This window comes from Dendropsophus ebraccatus, chromosome 10, assembly GCF_027789765.1.
Source record: "Dendropsophus ebraccatus isolate aDenEbr1 chromosome 10, aDenEbr1.pat, whole genome shotgun sequence".
Lineage (NCBI taxonomy): Eukaryota > Metazoa > Chordata > Amphibia > Anura > Hylidae > Dendropsophus > Dendropsophus ebraccatus.
The window spans coordinates 31,814,725-31,839,191 of NC_091463.1; the positions used below are offsets into that span (position 1 = coordinate 31,814,725).

The window sequence follows — 24,467 nt, forward strand, 5'->3', positions numbered from 1 at the left end:
TAAAGTTCCTTCTTGTCATTCCTGGTCCTAATTTTTTTTTCATTGTATGGAACTGGTGGACACATCTCTGCATTCTAATGTATGCCTTATAATATTAGTTCATTTTAAATATTAAACTTGTTGGAATATCTGTTGATATAAACCCCAAGCTCAAAGATCTTGGCAACCTTTTTGTTAGAAGGGTCCCCCACTACTAAGATGATCACAGGGTCCTCCAGCTGTAACATACAGGCACGTATTCTCTTTTCCTATAGCACCACCTCAGGAACAATTAAGCATTGCATGGTGCCTGAAATCAATGGGCTATCCTTTTAATAGAAGGACATGTAAGGTCCTCCAGAGCAAGGGATGCTCTTTGTAGAATGATAATGCTAACCCTGTGACCTAAATCAAAGAGTTTTAATATACATATATTTACTCTAGTGAGAAAAGGACAGCTTTCCCTTTGTGTGTATGATTTAAAGAGGCATTTCTATGAATAGAAATTATTTATTTTTACATTTCTTTCATGAAGTTACTTAACTTTTTAATATAACTTTATTAAAGAGAATGTAGGATTTTTTATTTATTTATTTTTAAATTTTAAATTGACTGGGAGCAGTAAGAGATGACAAGACCTCTCTGCTGCCACCAATGGCTGTGTTGGGAACTGCAGGGCTGCACAAATGCTGCATGCAAATACGGAGCCTGCCCTGATGTCCTCAGGGTACCCTATGGGTAGATAGTAGAGATGAGCGAACCGGGTTCGGGTTCGAGTCCATCCGAACCCGAACTTTCGGCATTTGCTCTAAGGTTGTCTGGAAAACATGGATAAAGTCAATGACTATATCCATGATTTCCACATAGCTTTAGGGCTTTATCCAAGTTCAGCAGCCACCACTAATCAAATGCCGAAAGTTCGGGTTCGGATGGACTTGAGTATGCTCAAGGTTCGCTCATCTCTAGTAGTTAGTCAACAAACCTTCAATAGAGCTAGCTGCAGTGTCAGGCACAACCTATGGATGGGTGTGGGGCACTAAAACACATATTAGATGTCCTGATTCTCACTGTAATAAAGCCTATAACACAATTAGATAACCACACGGCCCTAGCGTTATTCAGCCATTGGCTCCACATTTTCATTTTCCACAGGGAAATGTGCGGTCAATGTTAGATTATTTTTTTGTTGAAAGAAAAGTGAGTTTGCGCATTCTTCAGCTAATCTCTGTCCCGATTACATGGGATGTTATTTACCTGATTAGAAGGATTATTATTATTATTGTTATTATTATTATTATTATTATTACTATTATTATTATTATATAGAAGTTTTCGTAGTCCTGTACATTCCCTCAAATTAGAATGGGAGGTGCCTGAGCAGAAGTTGGGGAAAGTATTGCCTTGACCACAGTAATTACTGTAGCAGTAGATAGACTGCATAACTCCTATTACATAAAGGGAATGTGTCATCAGAAAATAACTTATTGTATAAATAATGTTTTTATGTTAAACATATTTTTAAAGATTTTTTTTGGTGAATTTTGTTCTATTTTTTCCCATTTTTCTATCAATATTATAAAATAACCCTGGTATTCTATTGGGACCTAACGCATAGGGTATCATGAAATGGTGATATAATTGCTTTTTCCTGTACTTATGTGTGTTAAAAAAAAATTATTTTTTGTTTTGTTTATTTACTCATATATTATATTTTTTCATATGGTACACACTGTGGGTCATTGATTGATATAGTGGTCACACTTCCTTATTCAGCACATAGCACTTTATATGCTATAGGAGGAGGGTCTGTGGGTCCTTTTATTGTATAAGTCCCTCATGGTTGTGGATATTTTAAGTGTTTTTGAATAGTGTATGGGGATTCGGTTTTGTTTCTATGCCATTGTATTGATTTTCTGCTTTTTGGAACTTGTAATAAATATTTTCATAGTTTCATAGTTTAGCATTTTTTGTTGGAGTGCTCCTTTTTATAACATACCTCTGTTCTTTTCTGTTGAACTACAATTGGTTATTGTCTGCTATAGGAAGCACCCAGTTTAGGATTGTATGGGCCCCCACACTCTTTCAATTGTCTTTTCAAAGGTCACAGAGCATGCTCAATGATGTTTCACATTCATCTCAAGGGGACAGAGTCTGTCTATTGTCGTCTATGTCAATGAGTCTTACTGTGAAGCATGTCACTAAATACTGTTTAGAACAGCCCATAAAAGATGGCAGCCCACGTAACAATGTACTAAAAGTTAAAAAAAAATTAAGCCAGAAAATAGAATCAGATTAGAATAAATGAACAACTTTTAGTATGTGACTCTAATAGGCAAAAGAAAATTTAGGTGACACATTCCCTTTAAGGGGTATAAGTAATATTCTCTCCTATTAAGGATTCATCTTGAATTATCCATAGTGTAATTAATTTTCTAATTAGCACCTCACCCCCACTTTCCAGGTTGTCCTCCTTTCACAGTGCTAACGGTTTTATTCAGATTGATATACTTGTGGATGAACTTTGGGTTTTGATATTGTTTAAGGCTGCAGTTGTGATGGACTGACAACCCTTTGTTTGCCTTTAACAAACACTTATGTGTTTTTCCAATGGGTTTTAAGGTTTTCTGCAACCTACACCAAGGCCTCATTTAGTCAATAGTACTTTAAAGCTTTACAGATAGAATAGGATGAGCTTCTTGAGTTTCGTGCTCACGGTGACCTAGACGACACAAGCTGACGGTGGTGAGAGGAAGACCACATTCGCCATGGCTCATTCTTTAAGGGCTTATCGAGGCATCTTCAAATATAAAAAATTGGACAAAGAAAGACATTCTACTCCCAGCAAAAATCCCTTCTTGTAATGCACCTATTGTACCAGACTCACCACTTTTCCTCTCTCTTAGGCTCACACATTCAATGTCAAACAGAATTGTGGAAACAGAACGGTTTTAAATAAGATCAGAGGTCACAATCACATTGGAAACAACAGACAAGTTAAATTCTCTAAGACATGAGCCTGCACAACGCCTTGTCATGTGCAGTTGTCCACAAGATAAAAGGCAGATTCTTTATCCAAATCTCGTAACAACCTCCATCCCTGTGCTATTATTGTTCCTCGTCACCAGGTAATATCGAACGTTGTCGCTGTTGCTATGTGCTCTTTGACCACCAGGTGGCAGTATTTAGTTTACTTTTCATATTTAACCAGTTGCCTTACCATATTTTTCAACAAAGCCTTGTGGAAAGACCACACCTTTAGAAAGAAATACCGTTTGGCAAATGCAACAGTATTCATCACCAATTAAGTTTTTAGAAAGAAAATTGTGCTCCGTATATCATTCCGTCTGGAAAAAGTTTGATGATGGATTGTCTCATCCACCTGTTTGCTTTACTTTTTTCATCACAACTGCACCAGTCCAGAATTGAGAACTTGGCAAATGTCTTTGAAGCTGTGAATTCTACAAGCAAGAGCTGGTTTAGAAGTTAACCCTGTGTTTTTAAGTACCTCTTAGTTATCCTCAAATACAGAGGAAAGACAAATAGAAGACCTAAGAAAATGTAACTGAATGGAAAACATAGAAAGTCCTGATTGAAATAAGGGGCCTCTAAGAATGGTTGGCGTGGCACACTGACAGAGATTAGAAAGATTCTGATTTGGCAAGGATTGCTTGGCATTTTTGCTGCTCCTTAGACTGTGGTAACTGAGAGCAGGGGATTGTAAACCCGTTTCCCATCAGCAGAGCGTGTCCCGTGAGCCAACATTTCTTGGATAGTAATCCAGTTATCCAAGATCTTCTTATTACGCTTCTTCATAGTCTTGCGATGGCTGAGGGCAATAATACTCATCTCACCCTTGCCGTCTGCACCCTGCTGTTGTTGCTGCTCTCTCAGGCAATCTAACCTGCTTTGCATCATGAATTCCCTTCGCTTCCTTTGCTCCCGGGCTCGCATTAGATGTCTTTTTCTGTCTTCCTTACTCCAGTAACGACCCATCTTCATCTCACTCACAGCATCATCATCAGTGGTCATCCCGCTACGTTCCTCTTTGATCTTCATGGCTCTCGCTTTCAAAAGGCGATCTCTAACGGGACGTTTGGCCACATAACGGGTACCGTCACTTCTCACTTTTACTTTCCATTCCATTCTTGGCTCTACTTGGGAGTGGCTGCCTTGTGAAGCCCCCATAGCTTTCCCACATGTAGGATCAACATCTAGTTCATCCAGGCTTCTTTGTTGGGCTAACTGGAGGCAGCTTCTGTAACGTTCCCCACTTTGAGAGCGCTGGCGTCGGCTGAGATACGGGCTGTTCTCACGACTTCCCCGATCTAACTCATTCCCTGGTTTTGTTGCTCTTCTTAACCTTTCTTCTGTTGTATGCCGACCTTCTCGACACAAGGAACGAAATTTTGATTGCACGGGCTCTGGACTACCAGGGTATGGAGGCACATTCTTGCCATGTCCTCTGTTCATGTTAGCATTACATGAAATCCCTTCTGCTGCTTGGCAAAATGCACCAGAAGGATCATTAATCCTCCTCAATGGACTGTCTAGTGGTACTGGTGGTTCCATCATTAGTGGAGTACTCCGGCAACTCTCACCAGTGTTATATGCACTGGTACTGTCCTTATCTGACTTTTCTGGGAGTTCTGTGATATCTGGAAGCTTTGTGGAACCCTCATTGTTCCCACTGCCCCCACCCACAAACTCATAAAGACTGTCCTCCTCTTCCAAGAGCCAGGCTTTCATGCATCGTTCCCTCAATTGTTGCATCTTTTGTGCTCTTAGGACGTTGCGAAACTTGAACTCCAGATGCCGCAGCTCCTCTTCCAGTACTGCCATCTCACGTAAAACACTCTCATTACGATTGACATCTAGACCACCCTGTCGTGAAGCATAGAGAAAGGCTGGCCCATTTCCATTCTCCATATGGCAAGTGATTTCCAGAAGTTCTCTGTATCTCTCATACTCCTCATCAGTTAATCCAGCACCTGGTGGAAGAATCTCATTATATGGTTGTGATCCATCTGCCGCCAGCAAAGAGTCTAAACTATGGTGAAATTCACGACATTGAAGAGGATGCTGTGAGTCCCCACGCAAGAAGCGCAGACGACGTTGACTGCCTGGTGTATTGGCACTGCTTGTTTGGTCATCTCCCAGAATATCATGTTCTGAACTTTCATCATTACGGGTGCTTTCATCTGTCCTTCCTACACCACTGTCCAGTTCCTGACTACGGCTTAAGCCTGCTGGATGAGGGAAAGGTCGAGGAGACTTAGGACTACCTTCAACTTCTTCATTCTCAGCCTAAAATGAAAAGAAAACATATTATGTTATAGGGACAGTAAAAAAAACTATGTGATATTTATGCAGCACTCACCCCACTTATTGCATAAAATATAGTAAGTATTGTAGACTCATCTAAGCTCCGTAGATAATGCATTACATCAAAGATGACGTGGGAATTGAGGTATATCATTGCTGACTTCTATTGGAAATACTGTAATATAAACTTCTTTTATGCAGTAGTCAACATTCTAAAACTTAAATAAAATAAACTGAAGAATGAAACACTGAGGACAAGATGCTATCCTACAATAACTATGAGTCTCGTGGTTTGGAGTGATGAGATAATTGTGTACTGGCCAAGACAATTAAAGTGTTACTGTCATTTGCATAAATTTTGAAAGTTACTGCTTGCACCACTGGGTCTGAGGAGTGATCCTGTGATACAGCCAGAGGGACTTGCTCTATTACAGTCCATGGTGCAAACGAGTTGGACGTTCTGCTGGCTGGTGAGTGGAGCGCAATGCAGTGTGTTTCCCCTGTATCTCAGGATCACAGTGGGTCACAGGAGTTTGATCAATAACTTTTGATATCTCTAACGACTAGAGATAAGAGAAATCGCCAAAAGTTCTGGTTCGCAAGAACCTGAATAATCAGCATTTGAATCACCCTGCCTGAAGAAGATGGATGCAGCCTGAGGACTAGTGATGAGAGAACATCCTGATCCCGAACACGAATATAAAAAAAAAAAAAAGATCATGATCGGTTCGTGTTCGCCGAACATTCACAATCAACTAACAAACATACAGTAGAAGCGTACATTTCGGTCTACACACACGTACAGATTATCAAGCGCAAACCGCAAATTACGCAGTGGGGTACGTTTGCAAGTTGGGATGTGTATGAAAATGATCATTGTAACCATTCCGAACATTGAACAAATTGTTCGTGATCGGCGAACACGAACAATTAGCACAATTAGCACAATTTACAAACATGTTCGCTCATCACCACTGAGGACTGCCTGGAAAATATGAATATGGCCATAGTCTGTATCCATGTTTTCCTGTCTGTCTCAGGCTGCATCCACCCTCTCTAGGCAGCGAGATTTAAATGCTGATCGCTCTGGTTGGTGGGCATCTGAACTTTTGGCAAGTTTCATTCAAGTTTTGCTCAAAGTTAATGCAAATGACAATAATGCCAGATTAAAGGTCCCCATTCAGTGATTTTAGGGTCAACACCCCAATAAAGGTAGCTGTGCTAAATCTATACCTGTTGCTGAGGGGGGGAGTTCAGATTCTGTGCTTGTAATTCCTCTTCATTTTCAGACACCAAATCATCCAAGAAGTCTTCCCGGTCACTATCCTTCCATCTTCTGCCCATCTAAACAAAGGAGGAGAAAGACAAGAATATTGCAGATTGTAAAGTCATAAGAACCATGTTTTCTACAAATAGACCTCACCCTTTAATATGGAAACAAGTTTTAGAGGTTGCCAATGTGAGTGGTGCTATAAGGGGGTATATGGAGATGCAATGGTGTTTTATAACGCAGCATAATATAATCAATGTGGATGAAGCCAATGAGCTCAAAGTAATGTCTCTGACATTGCTTATCTGTAACCAGCAAAGTGTATAAGATATGTTGGACAAGGGCTCCGTGGGACCACCAGACCATATGACCATGAAGGACCAACATTCATCTCTATAAAATGTCCACTTTTAGTTGCTTTATAAGCTTTGTTATTATCTTTTCACAAACAGGACATATCATTAGATCTAATAGGTTATTTGTTAATTTTCCAATAAGAAGAAGATGCCTCCAAAGATTGCTCCAAATAGCTGAAATTTGGCCTTCTACTTAGGGCCAGTCTGACCTTGGTTATACCCATAAGCTAGCTTTTCTTAGTACACCTAAAATACAATTTAGAGAAGACCCAGACTCACATACAGTAGAAACAACCCTACAAGCTCAAACCTGGAGTGATTTCTAATTTGCTAATAGGATTACACTGTGTCTTATTCCTTATTGGTCCTGTGCGCAGTGTACACAGATATTCTTAGAAGGCATACATTAATATTTGATGTATATTTGGATGTAGATGATACAACATAAGGGAGTTATAGTAAGCGGAATGCACTCTCTCACTTCTGTTTCTGGACGGGCAACCAGCAAGGAAACATTTGTGCTCTCCTCTTGTGTCAGAATTGCTACGGCTTCTTCCCTGTTTTGCACATCCATGCCATTAATCTGCAAAAAAGAAAGAAAGCAGATGCTTCAGGTCCAGTCCCAGGTTTAGATGTAGACTAATTTTGTGACCTCAGTTCCACCATAAAGTAATAGCCTACATAATGGCATGGTCTAACATGTGTTGCCTTGTTGGCTGTTCAGAGGCTGTCTTGAGAAGAACACTTTCCTGTTCCTATTTCCCATGTTGTAAGTACTCCACCAACCATAACCCCAGAGTACTATGACTGCTATTCTAATGACTACTATTCGATCTATGTCAGACCTCCAATTAAACTGTGAACAAAAAATGCTAGTCTGTGGATTACCTCCAAAAAAGTCCATATCTCCTCTGGATAAAGGTGAAGAACATACTATATGTACAACATAGGCAGCAAACAAGCAATGATCAGCAAGATTGGCGGTCGTATGCAGAATCTATGCAAAGCTCAGGGATCAATTGTGCAGCCGACCCACATGAACGATCCACCAATCATCATCTATTGATTTCATCATAGTCGGCTGCACATTCCCATTTATACAACAAGGTATGTTCAGCCGATTTCCAGCCTGCCCGTGTTAAAGGGCTTTTAGGTTTTACCCCAAGTTGAGTCATTTGTGTAATGGAAAGACCCCGAAAGCTCTTTTGTGACCCCCCCCCCCCCCCCGAATTTTCATATATTTATATTAGGTATTTATTCTTTTTATACTTTATTATAATATTACATATATTTTAGCATGAAGTCCAATTTTGTAATCTCATATCCTAATTTGTAGATATTAGTTTCATATAAGCTTTATCCTGGGTGGGCTCATGTTTTAAGTGGCGCCTAGTGTAGTAGTCTGGAGGGAAATAACATTGTACATGGTATATAGGTTATATGTTGTCATTGTTATTACCTGTAGAATTCTGTCTCCTTCCCTTATCCTACCATCTCTTGCTGCAATGCTGTTTGGATTCACCTTTAAGAAATAAACCATTATTATTAAATATATAATTTTGTTCATACTCTCGCTGTTTCTATCAGCTTCTACAAATTATGTACTTGTTCTTAAAAGTCCCTCAACCTGCTGAGATAAAAGTCTGGTGGCAGATGAAACTCTTAGCGAGCTTGTAAGTAAATACTAAAGGGCCGAGATGAAAGGAAGTATCTCAGTAGAGGAAATGTGGAAAGCGAAAAAGTGATGGAGCTCACGTCTCATACCTCTCCAACATATATCCCCAGGTCTTCTTCATCATCAGTGCGATAACAAACCGTAAGGCCAAGCTTGTCTTGATGGTTTATTTTACACAGCTCCACTTCCTGGAGGAGAAAAAGACAGGACCAGTCACTTTGGTCATATATTACAGATCTTAGATGACTGCTTTCCAAATGTCTTATCCACAGACAGTTGTCAGATTAAATGCTACATTGTGTGACCTGGTCTTCTGTTGACGCAGTTAGTAAGCTGTCTGTAAACTCATCCCACTCTACATGTGAGCATGTTCCATGGTGCACAGCTGCGGTTTGTCACGAGAGACTGTCAATGACAGCACCTGACGTTGACTGAAAAAAAATCACATTTTTCTGCTTCCAGTTGGCAGGTACTAACAGTGGTCAACTCAACCCCAATGAGTGGGGTCCAGTTACTGCACTATGCTTCGTAAAGCATCTGCTAAAAAAACATTGGTTGTAATGAACCGGAATATAGACGTTTTAAATAATCTTAAACAATTAAAAATAATCTAAGGGTATATTCACACGGACAGGTCCTGGCAGTTCCCATACACTACATACTTGCTGCGGTCTAAACGACCGCAGCGAGTATGTAATTATACCGCCCTTAACCCCTTCTGCTCCCCCGCTGTAAGCATACTTTACCTGTCCTTGCTGCACGGGTCCGGCGTCCTGCTCTCCCACCCGGCCAATCAGTGGCTGCGGCTGGGCAACACACTGATTGGCCGGACAGGAGAGCAGGACGCCGGACCCGTGCAGCAAAGACAGGTAAAGTATGCTTACAGCGGGGGAGCTGGGCGGGAGCAGAAGGGGTTAAGGGCGGTATAATTACATACTCGCTGCGGTCGTTTAGACCGCAGCAAGTATGTAGTGTATGGGAACTGCCAGGACCTGCCGGGCTCGCAGCGAGAATCTCGCTGCGAGCCCGTCCGTGTGAATGTACCCTAAAACAGTGTTTCTCAATTCCAGTCCTCATGGACCACCAACTGGTCATGTTTTGAGGATTTCTTTAGTATTTCACAGGTGATATAATTATAGTCAGTGTATCTGGTATTCTCACAGGTGTTATTTGTAAGGGATATCCTCAAAACATGACCTGTTGGTGGGCCATGGTGACTGGAATTAAGAAGCACTGATCTGAAAAGTACATAGACATAAAACATTAAAGTGCCCAACTATAAAATGTAATAAGGGAAAGCTCCAACCAATGAAGAAAAGCTCCAACTATAGGTTACTCATAAGGCACATTGGTAATTGGAGTTGAGCGAGCACTAAAATGCTTGAGTGCTCAACTCAAGTAATGAGCCCCATTGAAAACAATAGGAGACTCGATCTCCGGTAGAGCGGAGGATACCTGGTTAAGTTAACTCCCTGGGGGATAGGTTGTGCTTTGTTGGAGGGGGACAATACTTATCACCCCATGTCTTCTATTTTCACTATCGCTGCTCAGCCTATCAGCGCTGAGGTAGGACACCATGGCCTCCTCTCATGCCTTGCGTAAATCATGGCAGAAATCTACACATGCGCAGGAGACGGTGTAGATTTCTGCACCTGTCATGGGGCCGGTCTTAATAAATGTCTCCCCATGTTTCATGTATTAAATAATATACATATATAGGATGGTTAGCAAGTCCAAAACTATTGCTGGGAGGCTACCCAAATCTATCCTTAGCTCATTGGCTATTTTTGTATTTTTTTTTGCAATAGAGCTGTGATAACCAAGAAGATGAGTTAGGCTGGGTTCACACTGCGTTTTTGCAATCCGGTTTTTTTCATCCGTTTTTGAAAAACGGATTGCAAAAAACAGATGCATTTGTGTGCATCCGTTTTGATCCGTTTTTCCATTGACTTCCATTATAAAAAAAGAGAGATTAAAACGGATCCGTTTTTTTTTTGACGGACACAAAAACGTTGCTGACACTATTTTTTTTTTGTCCGTTAAAAAAAACGGATCTGTTAAACGGATTGCAAAAACGCAGTGTTAACCCACCCTTACTGATACCATAATCCGCGAAGAAACACATCAACTAAAGAGAACAATTGTGCATAGCAATTTTAATAGATATCCTCAAGTTAAGGTACAAACCAGAAAAAAAAATTTTTTTTTATTTGGACAGACAGGACAGCTTCTTACATGCCAGATTCACCCCTCTATGCCTGGCATGTCATTCTTCCAAGATTTATAATGGATATAAAGCAGTAAATGAAAACTTACTTCATATTCCAACTCATCGGTGCGCTCTCCCTCAGGTTGTACTCCATCCATAAACTCAGATTGCTCATAGAACTCATTGCCAATGGGAGGGCTGTAATAAGGAGAAAGAATGATATGGTAATCCCTAGTGAGGTGATATCTACATACATACGATATGATTGATAGAGATTCCTTACATCTTAACTATTACAGTGAACTGGCTGATGATTCCAAACATGCATGGAACTTAATCAATGTTCACGATCCCTCTAGAACAGCGCGTCTCAAATTTTTTCTACTGGAGCCTCACCCAACAGACCAAGGCAATGCTGGGGCCTCACCAGACCGACCAAAAGGGTACCCTGGGCCTCACTATCTGTGGTGAAAGTCCATTTAAAAGCTGAAAATAATGCTAGGGCTACCTTTTACCTGTCTCCCAAGCTCTATATACTAATAAAGCAAGTTCAAAATAAATTAATAATGTTGTTAAAATGGAGATTTTTGCAAACAGCAAAAGAACTAAATAGATCATAGTTACTTTGTAAAAACAGTAAGGCCGGACAAACTAGGGTGCAAAGCACCCAATAAGGGGAGGCCTCCATGACTGGGGTTAGTTGCTAGGGCTCTGGGGAGATAATTTAGGGAGGTAAGGGGTTAATGGTAGACGGGGTGGGGAGTAAAGTGGGGAGATCAGGCAGGAGTTAATTGATTGGTGGGGGTGGGGGGTGTGATAAGCCGGGGGGGCTGGGGTATATAAACTAAAGGAGAAGGGGGGCTGGTACCTTTTGCTTGTCAGACAGCAGAAGAATCTGAGCCATGGATCCGTTAGCTGCGCTGTTTGAACAACTGCGGCAAGCTGCAGATGAGAGAGGGCCACAGTGGCTGCAGTCCCAACTTCAGGGTCTGCTCCCGGGGTCCGGTGTCGCCCCCGCTTCGGCTTCACCTCCAGTTCGCCGGTCGCGGAGGACAAGGCCTCCGGCGCGCCTCAGCCCTGATGAGACCCCCCGGGCCCGGCGCCGCCTAAGGAGCCCCTCCAGGGACCCTCCGGCTACAGGTTCGGTGCGGCCTTCCACATCCCGCCGCCCGGCCAGGGCCGAGAGGAATCCGCTCATGCGGCGGGGCCTGCAACGAGGGGTGGAGTCGCCTCCCCTGCCGGCTGATGACGTCGCCGTGGAATCGGGACCTGGCGCGGCGGATCCGCAGGTTGGTCGGTCCAGCGAGTCTGCCCGGCGGAGAAGCGGAGGTCGAGGGAGGATCTTTGCACGGAGGGAGCCATCTGCTTCCTCCCGGCGACAGGAAGTGACCGGGCACCTTCCGGCTGGCCCCGCCTCCCATGGGCACGGCGCCCCTGCTATGACGTCACCAGCGGTGCTTCCGTCCGGGAGTGTATCCGGGCCGTCCTTGCTGTCCGTGGCTGCTGTGACAGGATCTGATGAGCCGAGCGCTGCTGCCGCTCCCCGGGGGGATCCAGGACCTTCCGCTGCTGGGCCCACAGCACCCAGGCAGCTCGGTGAGTCTGCGTTGCGCTGTCATACCATGTCGGGGTTTGGGGGTGATGCCGGGGTAGGGGAGGTTCAGAGGGGAGTGTTAGATGTGTTGTTGGGTCTGCGCCAGCTATTATGGGGTACGGGGGCGGGTCCTGGGGCGGGTTCGCCGGTGGTAGCATGGTCTTCTCCAGGTAGGGGGGCCGGCGGGGGAGAGGGTGCTCTGCTGGGGCGGGCTGCTGGGGGGGGTGCTGAGCGGAGTGTTGGCGCTGCGGTTGTGGCAGAGGTCCAAACTCAGACTGAACTGGACTCCGGGAGAAGGGAAGATGTTACCAGGTTGGATGACGCGGCGAAGGGTGAAATCTATGTGTGCTTTGAGGGGCCCTTGGGGTCCCATCTGAAGCAGGAGGTTAGGGATAAGATTCATAAAGGGGAATATGTGGAAATTTTCTCCTTACTGCCCTTGGAAAAGTTTAACCTGGATCGGGTTAAACCAGGCGATGACAAGAAGGAGAAGGAGGAAAGCCGGTGCTATCGCTTGATACCTAGGACTTTCGCCAATTGGCTCCAGGCGTTCACGATACTGGCTGGGGTCATTGGAGAAAAGTCGCCGGGTGACTGCGTGGGGCTTTTCTGCTACTTGGACGCCATACATGACGCGTACCGGACATACGGGGGGCAGGCCTGGCTGCGCTATGATGAGCAGTTCAGGCAGCGTAAGGCGGTCCGACCCAATGTTCGGTGGGACCACAAGGACATAGGTTTGTGGTTGCGGGTGACGGCCCCGGTCAGGGCGGGCCCCAGCGGGCAGTCCTTTCCAGGGACCGCCGGGGGCCATGGACAGTCAGGGTACTCGGCGGCGATACAAAAAGGACTGTGCTTTTTGTTTAATGAAGGAACGTGTAAGTTCGGGGCCAAGTGTAAATTTAAACATGAGTGCTCCGCTTGTGGCGGCTCGCACGGGGCTTCCCGGTGCTTTAAGACCCTTAGGGGCAGGGGTGGGAGCGATGCAGTTGGTAAGGGGGGTGACACCGGTTCGGCTGGGAGAGATGCAGCCGTTCCTAAGTAGATATCCGGTTCGGGAGGCGGCTACCCTCCTGGAATCGGGTTTCAGGGAGGGTTTTCGGATTCCTTCATCCACATCGGACTTGCCGGGTGGAGCGGGGAACCTGAAATCAGCATTACAACACCCGAGGGTGGTATCCGAAAAACTGGACAAGGAGGTGGCCTTGGGGAGGATGTCGGGGCCGTTCCCCTTTCCCCCCGTGGCCAACCTGTTGGTGTCACCTCTGGGGGTGGTTCCTAAGAAGGAGCCAGGAAAGTTCCGGCTCATCCATCACTTATCGTTCCCAAAAGGGGGGTCGGTGAATGATGGCATTGACCCGGAATTGTGTTCAGTTGTGTATACGTCGTTTGACGCAGCGGTTCGTTTGGTTCGGGACGCGGGACGGGGGGCGTTGTTGGCTAAGACCGATGTGGAATCGGCCTTTCGGTTGCTCCCAGTACATGCTGATAGTTTGCATTTACTGGGATGTGAGTGGGAGGGGGAGTTTTATGTTGACCGGTGTCTACCTATGGGTTGTTCTGTGTCCTGTGCATATTTTGAAACGTTCGCGGCCTTTCTAGAATGGGTGGTTCGTGAGGTCTCCGGATTGTCGTCAGTCATCCACTATCTAGATGACTTCTTGTGCGTGGGCCCGGCCGGGTCCACGGTTTGTTCGGTTTTGTTACACACGGTGGAAGTGGTAGCGTGGCGTTTTGGGGTCCCGCTCGCAGCGGATAAAACCGAGGGTCCGACGAGATGTCTCAGTTTTTTGTGGATTGAAATAGACACGATAGCCATGGAGTGTCGGTTACCGGCGGATAAAGTGCTAGCGTTGAGAGACGAAGTGGGGCGCGTGCGGCGGCTCAAAAAGATCAGACTGAGGGACCTGCAATCCTTGTTGGGCAAATTAAACTTTGCCTGCAGGATAATGCCAATAGGTCGTATCTTTAGCCGCAGGTTGGCGCAGGCTACGGCGGGGGTGGCGCGTCCCCATCACTTTATTCGGCTGAGGGGTGAATTGCGGGATGACCTGGAGATTTGGGCGTCCTTTTTGGCTGAGTTCAATGGGCGGGCGCTGTGGCAGGCGGCGGTGGTTGCGGCGCATGACTACGAGTTGTATACTGATGCGGCTGGGGCGGACGGTTTTGGCATATACTGCCAGGGGGACTGGTGCGTGGGGCGTTGGCCGGAAGAATGGAGGGACAAGGGGTTGGTGCGGAACCTGGCATTGCTCGAACTGTTTCCAATAGTGGTAGCATTGTCCATTTGGGGAAACAGGTTCAGAGACTGCAGGTTGCGGTTCCACTGCGACAACCTAGGGGTAGTACAGGCGATCTCTCACTTGACGGCATCCTCGCCGCCAGTGGTGTTACTGTTGCAGCATCTGGTGTTGCGCTGCTTGTCTTTGAACATCACTGTGTCTGCTGAGCATGTGCCGGGTGTGTGCAATGAGATCGCTGACTCCCTTTCTCGTTCGCAGTGGGACCGTTTCCGGCAGTTGGCTCCTGGGGCGCAGGTGGAAGCGGAGAAGTTTCCGGAGGAACTCTGGCGGCTGCCGTTCGGGCGGTGAACTCCCTCCTGGGGGCGTCACTGGCCCAGGGGACAAGAGTGGCGTATGAGAGGGCTTGGTCTCAGTGGGAGGAATGGTGTACCCGGATGGGTAATGTGCCGGGAGATGAGATGGGTTTTTTGCTTTTGCTGGGTCACTGCTGGGAAGAGGGGTGGTCGGTTCCTATGGTAAATAGACTGGTAGCGGGGGTGGCCTTCGGGTGTAAGGCGAGGGGCTTGGTAGATGTGACGAAGGCGTTTTTAGTCAGGAAGGCTCTGGTGGGGTTCAGGAGGGGTTGGCGTACCTGTGACACCAGACGGCCCGTTTCCTTTCACTTGCTGACAGCCTTAGGTCGTCAGTTACCGGTGGTGTGTTCGTCCGCATACGAGGTATGTCTCTTCCGCGTGGCGTTTTCATTGGCATTCTTTGGTGCACTAAGGGTGGGTGAGTTGATCAGTCCGTCGGTCTCTACGGCAGGGGGGTTGCAGTGGGGTGATGTTTTGCTGGGGGAAGATAGGGTGGAGTTCCTTCTTCGATTCTCTAAAACGGATCAAGTCGGGGCAGGAAGGAAGGTGGTGTTGTTTGCGGTCCCGGGGTCTGCTGTCTGCCCTGTTAGTTGTCTAGCTAGGTACATGGGGTGGGTTCACTGGGGGACCGACCCATTGTTGAGGCATCGGGATGGGTCTTTCCTCTCCCGGTACCAATTTTTGGCGGTGTTTAGGGCTTCTTTGAGGGCATGTGGGGCGGATGTGCGGAGTTACGGCGGGCACTCCTTCCGCATAGGGGCTGCCACTGAGGCTGCCCGGGCTGGATTGGGTGATGAAGCAGTCAGGAGAATTGGGCGATGGGAATCTGTCCGGTTCCGGTCCTATGTACGCCCACAGCTGCTGTGAGAGTATGGTCTTGGTTTGGGTGGGGGCGGGGGTTTGTGTTTACGTTTCATGTTTGTTTATGACCCCCCCCCTTTTGTGTTTCAGGAGGCCGTCCTTGTCTGGTATGGATCCTAGGCCACTCGTACGTGTTCTGGGGGGCCTTGAGGGCTGCAGTTCGTCCTGAGGGCAGACAGCTGGGATTCCCGCGTGAGGAGGCGGTGGTGAGATGGTTGGGACTGCGGGGCATGACGTGGGGTAGGGTTCTTCCCGAAGTGCACAAATTCGCCAGGTGGGATCGGGAGCCTGACGTGTTGGTCCTACATGTAGGCGGAAATTATTTAGGAGCCCGCCCGTTCCGTGAGCTCATACGGGATATTAAATTTGATTTCCTGAGACTATGGTCCTTGTTTCCCCGTATGATCACAGTATGGTCCGACATTGTCCCGAGACAGCATTGGAAGGACGCCCGGTCGGTTGCGCGGCTAAATAAAGCGAGAATTAAAGTGAACCGGGCGGTGGGTCGCTTCATGGCTAGAAACGGGGCAGTGGCAGTGCGCCATCCTTACTTGGAGGCCGGGGATGGTGCTTACTGGAGAAAGGATGGTGTTCACCTGAACGCTGTGGGAACTGATCTCTGGTGTTTGGCGTTGGAGGAAGGGATTACTGTTGCTCTCGGGGTGTGGAGGGACGCCAACACCTAAGGTGTCAGGGGTTGGCGTTTGTGGCAGTGGAGGGTCCTCGGAGTCGGGTGGCAGTTACAGTTTAACAGAGAAAGGGGGGGAACCAAATAGAAGGTTCTGGACCCCCTTGGTAGTTAATGGTGGATTAAGGGTGGATTAATGTTTAGTGGACTGGCGTTACAGCAACATATACCCTCGTGGAAGGAAAAGGGACGGAGTATTGGTGAAATAGCGAGGGGAGGTTGCACGCACCTATGTAAGGTTTGGTGCCCGCGAGCCAGGCGATAGTCGGCTGGGGGTAAAACAGGTGTGTGCGGGTTACCAGGGATCGCCAGTAGTAAAACATTTCAGGCTTCGAGGACCTTTCCACACAGGGATGTTAAAGTTGGGTTCTATTTACACTAGTATGTTAAAGGTTAATAAAAGGCTGCTGTGGCCATTTCATCCGAGCTATGGTGTTGTGTCTTTATTGGGTAGTGAAAGGGGTTGGGGTGGTGGTCTTGGCTAGCCCGGGGTCAACAATACACCCAGTCAAGTAAGGCCGGACAAACTAGGGTGCAAAGCACCCAATAAGGGGAGGCCTCCATGACTGGGGTTAGTTGCTAGGGCTCTGGGGAGATAATTTAGGGAGGTAAGGGGTTAATGGTAGACGGGGTGGGGAGTAAAGTGGGGAGATCAGACAGGAGTTAATTGATTGGTGGGGGTGGGGGGTGTGATAAGCCGGGGGGGGCTGGGGTATATAAACTAAAGGAGAAGGGGGGCTGGTACCTTTTGCTTGTCAGACAGCAGAAGAATCTCCCGCCCTCCCACCCTAGTGCTGTTTTCAGTTCGGGATCTGGTGGGCTGGGGGATTTGCGGTCTCGTCATGGCAGCTTGGCAGTGGAGGGTCCTCGGAGTCGGGTGGCAGTTACAGTTTAACAGAGAAAGGGGGGGAACCAAATAGAAGGTTCTGGACCCCCTTGGTAGTTAATGGTGGATTAAGGGTGGATTAATGTTTAGTGGACTGGCGTTACAGCAACATATACCCTCGTGGAAGGAAAAGGGACGGAGTATTGGTGAAATAGCGAGGGGAGGTTGCACGCACCTATGTAAGGTTTGGTGCCCGCGAGCCAGGCGATAGTCGGCTGGGGGTAAAACAGGTGTGTGCGGGTTACCAGGGATCGCCAGTAGTAAAACATTTCAGGCTTCGAGGACCTTTCCACACAGGGATGTTAAAGTTGGGTTCTATTTACACTAGTATGTTAAAGGTTAATAAAAGGCTGCTGTGGCCATTTCATCCGAGCTATGGTGTTGTGTCTTTATTGGGTAGTGAAAGGGGTTGGGGTGGTGGTCTTGGCTAGCCCGGGGTCAACAATACACCCAGTCATGGCTCTTCAGCTGGGCCTCACCAACAACTAGGGGGCGCCTCACAGTTTGAGAAGCACTGCTCTAGAATGTGGAACATCTATATTACTTTGAGTTGATAAAAAGGTGGCCTCATATTTTAGCTGCAAAAAGTGTCTGTGCCTTTGGCGGACCTATTGAAATTAAACAGGAAACTGCAATACTTAATTTCCCACCATAGGAAAACTAAGTAATTGTGGGTACTGCAGCTGTTTATAGGTATAAGTAGTGTTCATCAACATCTGGATACTACAAGTGATCTCTATTTTTCTATCCTTTTTTGTCATGGTCTGAACTGACTGATTTAGACCTCGTACACAAGTAGGCTGTCGTAATTGCAGACAGCACTATGGACCTATTCATTTAAATGGCCCTGTTGACATGCTTCATATGTGTTAGGGGGCCATGATCTGGAAGTACGTCCAAAGGTTGTCCCTAATGCTCAGACCTATTCAATAGAGAATAATAATCTCTTGGGCAAATGTCGGTCTGTACTAGGACCTGCCCATTTTTTTGCAGCATAGATTACTATTCTTTATTGAATAGGTCTGTGCATTGTAAACAACCTATAGATGCACTTCCATTGGTTCACCGTATCCAGGGGCCCGCGGCTATGGACAGCCTATGAAACGTGTGAATAAGGCCTTAGACCTGTTCTCTTTTTTGCATGCAGTCATAACCGTCTCTACTAGAATTCACAGTGTAGCAGTAATGAATTATATCACGATAGACAGACAGTGAATATACATATCACTCATTAGTAGCAGTCTTTACTCACAGCTCTGATAGTACATACGGTTCTAGAACAACCATGGCGGGGCTTGGAGGTCGAGCTTTGCCCATTGTCATGATGTGCTCAAAGGTGATATCTGTTTGGGTTCCACTATCCACAAATTGTAGGTCATGGGAAGAAGCTGTCAATGCTGTTCCCTTCATACGGGGACTGCGTCTCAGCACTTGAATCAGTAGAGGATCTTTACTGGCACGTAAGGTTTCGAGAGTCTGCTCCTGGGAGAGTCGAGATAGTTCTTTTCCATTTACCTGTAGAACAACCAAAGTGGGAGTATTATATATGGGACCATTTCTAATACAGGACTCTTCTTATAGGCATGAAGAACTGTTTGGTCTTCATCCGAAGCTCTCCAAAACATCAGCCTTTGCACCCTCTTCAGATTTGTCCCTCTTCTCTCCCCCTACAAATCTGTGGATTATGTCCGTACATAATTTGTTTCTGCAATTTGTTTCTATTAACCTGTGAACAATAGGTAATTCTCGTCAATCCTAGATGGACTTATTGGAATCAAATTTTGTTTTTGAATGATAGATGGCGGGGCATAACTTTATAAACGTTCACCATCCAGTTCTTTCAGTACTGGTGCAGATTATAACAATTAATTAAATACCTCTTATAAAACGCAATCACTGCTGATATGGCGCGGAGTTGGCATGACTATAATTGCGAACCAATTACCCAATTAATTTTCATTGTTTAGAAGTCTGTTTTTCTTAAAGTAAAAGGGTGAAGGTTGAGCGGTGGAGCACTAATGGGAATAAAACATAAAAAGGGGAACATTGCGCGGAAAATTGTTGCTGTAATTTAATTAGTCGAATATGATATCATGCAGAGAAATGAACATTACAAGTTCCAAAGTTTGGCAGAACATAAAAAGAAGCAAAAGGTGCTTTTGGGTAAGTGGCACCTGGATGTCATCCACTGGGTTTTTAGTGTAGTACAAAACATTCTCCTGTGAAGGTGCCATAAATGCAGCCTGCCTGGATCTTGTCGCCTTTTTGAGAGTCTTAACTCTGTACTCTCTGCATGTAGAATCAGGGCTTAGAAGCTTAAAGGGTTATTCCCATTTGAAGACGTTATACCTTATCAATATGATATGGTGAAGGGTTACCAAAAGGATTGGTGGTGGTCCAACTACTGGGACTTCTACTGATCCTGTCAATGGGGACAAAATCCTGGAGCGTACAGAGTGCACCACCCGTGCAAAGCCAGTGCTCCATTCATTCATCAACCTTTTCCACATTACTTAGATCAGTGCTTGGTGTTGTTTAGGGGCCTCACAGAGAACAAATACAGGACTGGCAATCTCTGGACTGGACTCTGTTCATACCAAGGTCTTGAGGATCCCTGTGGTCAGACCCCCACTGATCTTGGTCAGACCTCCACTTGTTATACTCAATCTACAAGAATTTTTTTTCAAATATGAATAACCCTTTTAGTATTGTAGATCAGCATTTCTCAATGTTTCTAAGAATCTAAGGAACCCTCTACTATAATATACTACAAAGTACCAGAGTTGAGAGCAGTGTGAATATTCCCTGGAGCAGTGGACCCTAACCAGTTTGTAAGGAAACTCACGTAACTTCGAATTCCAGCTAAGTGGCTCACCAAAAGTGTCAGAACGTATGACCATATGTAGAAATTATTAAAATTATTGCAGATGTATCCTAATCATCAAATAGTTCCAGGTAGGATGGTGTGATACCAATGTTAAATTCCGCACTGAAATATTAAGCCACAATTTGTTTCTCCACCTCATCAATTTAGGTTTTTCTTCCCTATTTCTTTTTACTTAAATGTGGCTTTTTACCATCAACCAGGTCAAAGTAGAAGTTGTGGAATTCTGGCCTAGAAACTTGGTCAGTACCCCTTAGGGAACAGGTACTCCATGTTGAGAAACTAGTTTCTAGATATGGGGGTCCTCAGCTTGGGAATTGCTTTCTGAACTCAAAGTTCCTATGGGAGGTTTGGGTGCCAGCCTGGGGTCCATAGCTGTCCAAACGGCTCATATTTTGCTGAGGCCCCTGATCGGGGAATTCAGCGATACATGGCCCAGATCCCCAAGAGCTGCTGACTGGTGAGGGAGAGGGCCTTAGTTTCTAATGCCATGGCTCTCCCTTGTAGCAGTGGATTAAGGCCTACATGGATCGGCTGATCAGCTGCAGATGAGGACGCTGCACATGTACACATCATCATGCGTCCACAAAGGAGAGAAGCCACAGAATGGGAGCCCAGGAGAGGTGAATTTGTTTATTCTTGTTTACTTTATTGCACAGAGGGGCACTGTTGGTGGGACAAAATCTGTTGTTTGTAGGGGCACTGTTTGGGGACTATCTGTAGGGATAGGGACACTATTGGGAAATCTACTGCACGGATATTATTTGAAGGCTATTTACTATCTAACTACTTTATGGGACACTATTGGAAGATCTACTGTGGCGGGAACTATTGGGAGATGAGCTATGGATAACTACTGTGTGGAACCACTATGGGGGGGGGGGCATAATGTGGGCATTATTGGGGGGGGGGGGGGTAACTACTATGTAAGGACACTATTACAGGTGTTTTAGGGTATTATTAGAGGTAACTATTATATGGAGAGAGTATTAGGGGTAATAATTGTGTGATTCCCTCTTAACCTATGTAATATAATGTATTTATCACCGAGGTATGACTATTCATTATCTATCTATCTATCTATCTATCTATCTATCTATCTATCTATCTATCTATCTATCTGTTGATGTTTTCTTATTTCATTGTTATCTATTCTATATTTTTATCATACATTCAATGTCTTTAAATATTGAACAGGAAAGCCAGCTAACATTTCCAGAACAGTGCGACATTTACAGTGGAAAATACTGATTTTATTTTCATTACAAGTGAATGCTTTGGTAGACGATTGCCGAACAACATATGCATTCTGTCACAACACATGCTATTACTGAAATGACTCATCAATTACAAGGATGCCACTAATGCATCTCAGGATAATCTAGCCATTTTAACTACAGGATACAGGACTATGGGAGCTGGGGGGGGGGGCAGTTTCAAAGAGAAATTAAGATAATGTTGAGCACTTTAGGTTGTCAGGGGCTTCTTCACTACTAGAAAGGACCCTGCACAGTAAGACGAGTGCTGCAGCCATGACTACTGTGTAGAAAGGAATCATTTCAGTTCTTTCCACTGTGTCGGCAACAGATTCTTTCCTGTAGCAGTATATTTCTGGAAATTTACAGTAAATGGGTAATTTAGAAATCTGTAATCTGCAATGGTTGTTATAAGCATTGTACCATTCTGTACACTGCAGACTCATATAGACAGGGCTCCTGCTATTTTCACAGTTTGTACAATGCTTCAGATTATGATGGTGCTATACACAGAGATGCTAAATCAATGCAAATGGAGTTTTACCCCTTTGATTTTTAAGGGGTTGTCCAGCATGGTAAAAAAAAAATTGAATTTCTTTCCCATAAACAGTGCCACTCTTATCTAAGGACTGGTCTGGTATTGCAGCTTAGTTTTAAGTCCAAAGACTTGGAACAACTCTAGTTTTCAAGACTCTAAGGACCGCATAAAGGGATATTTCAAATCACAGTTATAACAGAGGCAATTGTTGCTTTACCCCGCACCCCATAAACATCTGTCCTCCCGTGGGAAAGCTCAACACTAGGCAGTCTATATATCTAATAAGGCAAATAGTGTATAACCCCTTTAACTCTGCCAATGATCATTATGTTCTGAATACATGATCTATAGCACACAGCAAACATATCCAATACATTTACACTGGGATCTAATGGATGAAGGTTGATTATACAGATCCACGTGAAGCCTCTTTGAGAAAACCACCCAAGTTTGCATTGAAAAGTGGTTTTCTCAAAGAAAATGAACACTATACATAACGTATGGTGGGCTGAAAATCAGAAATCTGGTCTATAAGGTGGTCTTTTGGAGAGATTTAATTGTAATTATAGGTGTACAGTGAAACCTCAACAAAGACCACCTCTTTGGGAAGACCACCCCCTTATCCAAACCAGATTTCATGCGACAGATTTTCTGTTCATCATTATGCATAATGTCCATTTTCTTTAAGGAGACCACTAGAGGGAACACAGCCTATGGCTGGATCCATGTTTCCCAGGATTACTAGGGCTGCATCAAACTTCTTCAGCCACCGGTAATTAAATGCCACAGACTCAGGTTAGGACGAACCCGAGCGCGCTCGAGATTTGCTCATTTCTAGAGACCACCTATATAGCAGACCACTTTTTAATGTAATTTTGGGTGGTCTTCTTAAAGAGGTTTCACTGTGATTGTTAATATTAATGGTCACTACTTTTTCTTCTTATATGTCTATAGCCAGCATTGGTTTTCTTACACTGGGCCCCTTGGTTCTGTCCATGCATTGCAATGGAGCTATAATGGATATTACTTAATATTGCTCTTTAATAGCAATAATGTGTATGATCTACAATCTGCCCCGTCCTTTATTAAAGGGGGTGGTTATCCCTCGTTCACCCCACGGCGTGTCTTCGCTGCAGATGTTACCATTGCCCCCTCCTAACTCGCTCGTAACACAACATTCTGCCATTAGCCCGTGACTCTATCAGAGACCGATCAATGGTGTTCTTGCTTACTGTGTCTTATTGATACACAGCAGCCGTTACCATGGAAACTGGGCCTTTGCTGAAGGAACGAAGCACAGTTGGGAGGCAACAGGGAAGATTTTTTTGTGTGTGTGTGTGTGTGGTGGGGGGATGGGACACGGGAGATGTGGGACGAGGTGTGCGGCGGCGGACAAGGGAATGATGGGGGCACTCCAGTTGTGAAATTATTAGAAGAAAAGGATGTAGCGGTGACAGCTTTAGGACGCCAGGAAGAGAAGCAGTGACAGGGAGAGTTAATGAGCACGCGGGAGAGACGGGAAGAGAGACAAAGATTGAAAGGAAGACAGCAAGGACACTGGAGGCAGAGAGAAAAGAGAATACATGAAGAGATACCAGATGAGAATAGAATTCTAGTGACAGCAATTTCACCTCCGTCTGCCGTGACTTTGTATCTTGTCCCTGTGTGTCTGGGAGCTTGCCAGAAAATTTCTTGGGTCAAGGCTGACTAATATCTAAGCTATCACTATAGGTTATAGTAATTCTACATAAATATATATATATATATATATATATATATATATATATATACATACATATACAGTGGTACCTCGGTTCTCGAACTTAAAGAAGCAGTTCACTTTTTATTTTTTTCGCCCCCCCGGGTAGCCGCTGTCAAGTATACTTACAAAAGATGATCGGTGTCCCGTTCCCGTCGGTCAGTTCCGTCCCACGGTGCCGTTCACATCGGGCGCGCGCTCACTTCCGCCGGCGCTGTGACTCCTCTTCTCTCCCTTGTCATTTGAACGCCGGAAGTCACGCGCTTCCATAGAGAATGCATGGAAGCGAGTGACTTCCGGCGTATAATCACTGGGCAGAGAAGAGGACTCGCAGCAGCCGGCGGAAGTGAGCGCGCGCCCGATGTGAACGGCACCGCGGGACGGAACTGACCGACGGGAACAGGACACCGATCATCTTCTGTAAGTATATATGACAGCGGCTACCCGGGGGGGCGAAAAAAATAAAAAGTGAACTGCTTCTTTAATTGGTTCCGGAAGGCAGTTTGAGAACCAAGCAGTTTGAAAACCGAGCAGTGTCTTCCCATAGGAAATAATGTAAATGTGATTAATTGGTTCCAGCAGACACCAATAATT

The 24,467-nt window shown here is 45.3% G+C and overlaps 1 protein-coding gene across 3 annotated transcripts; it reads right to left on the reverse strand.

Annotated features, from left to right (window-relative positions):
* Positions 1-2,339: 2,339 nt before the first annotated feature.
* On the reverse strand, positions 2,340-23,783 carry PDZD4 (PDZ domain containing 4). Of its 3 annotated transcripts, none has more exons than XM_069943380.1 (8): positions 23,746-23,783; positions 18,689-18,951; positions 10,919-11,009; positions 8,692-8,790; positions 8,387-8,449; positions 7,409-7,510; positions 6,535-6,645; positions 2,340-5,283 (listed from the first exon to the last, which is right to left on the reverse strand). In XM_069943380.1, the coding sequence occupies exons 2-8, from the start codon at positions 18,844-18,846 to the stop codon at positions 3,667-3,669; spliced, it is 2,241 nt and encodes a 746-aa protein (XP_069799481.1). In that variant the 5' UTR covers positions 18,847-18,951; positions 23,746-23,783; the 3' UTR covers positions 2,340-3,666. The 3 variants fall into 3 exon arrangements, with proteins under 3 accessions (XP_069799481.1, XP_069799480.1, XP_069799479.1); XM_069943379.1 differs by lacking the exon at positions 23,746-23,783 and adding an exon at positions 23,347-23,359; XM_069943378.1 differs by lacking the exon at positions 23,746-23,783 and adding an exon at positions 23,088-23,288.
* Between the last annotated feature and the right edge of the window lie 684 nt (positions 23,784-24,467).

Coding starts and splice junctions, on each gene's coding strand:
- PDZD4 (XM_069943378.1), bottom strand. CDS start 23,111: ATGGACAGAACCAAGGGGCCCAGT. Junction 18,952..23,087: donor ACAGAACCAAGGGGCCCAGT/GTAAGAAAACCA, acceptor GTTGTTCTACAG/GTAAATGGAAAAGAACTATC. Junction 8,450..8,691: donor TGGGGATATATGTTGGAGAG/GTATGAGACGTG, acceptor TATTTCTTAAAG/GTGAATCCAAACAGCATTGC.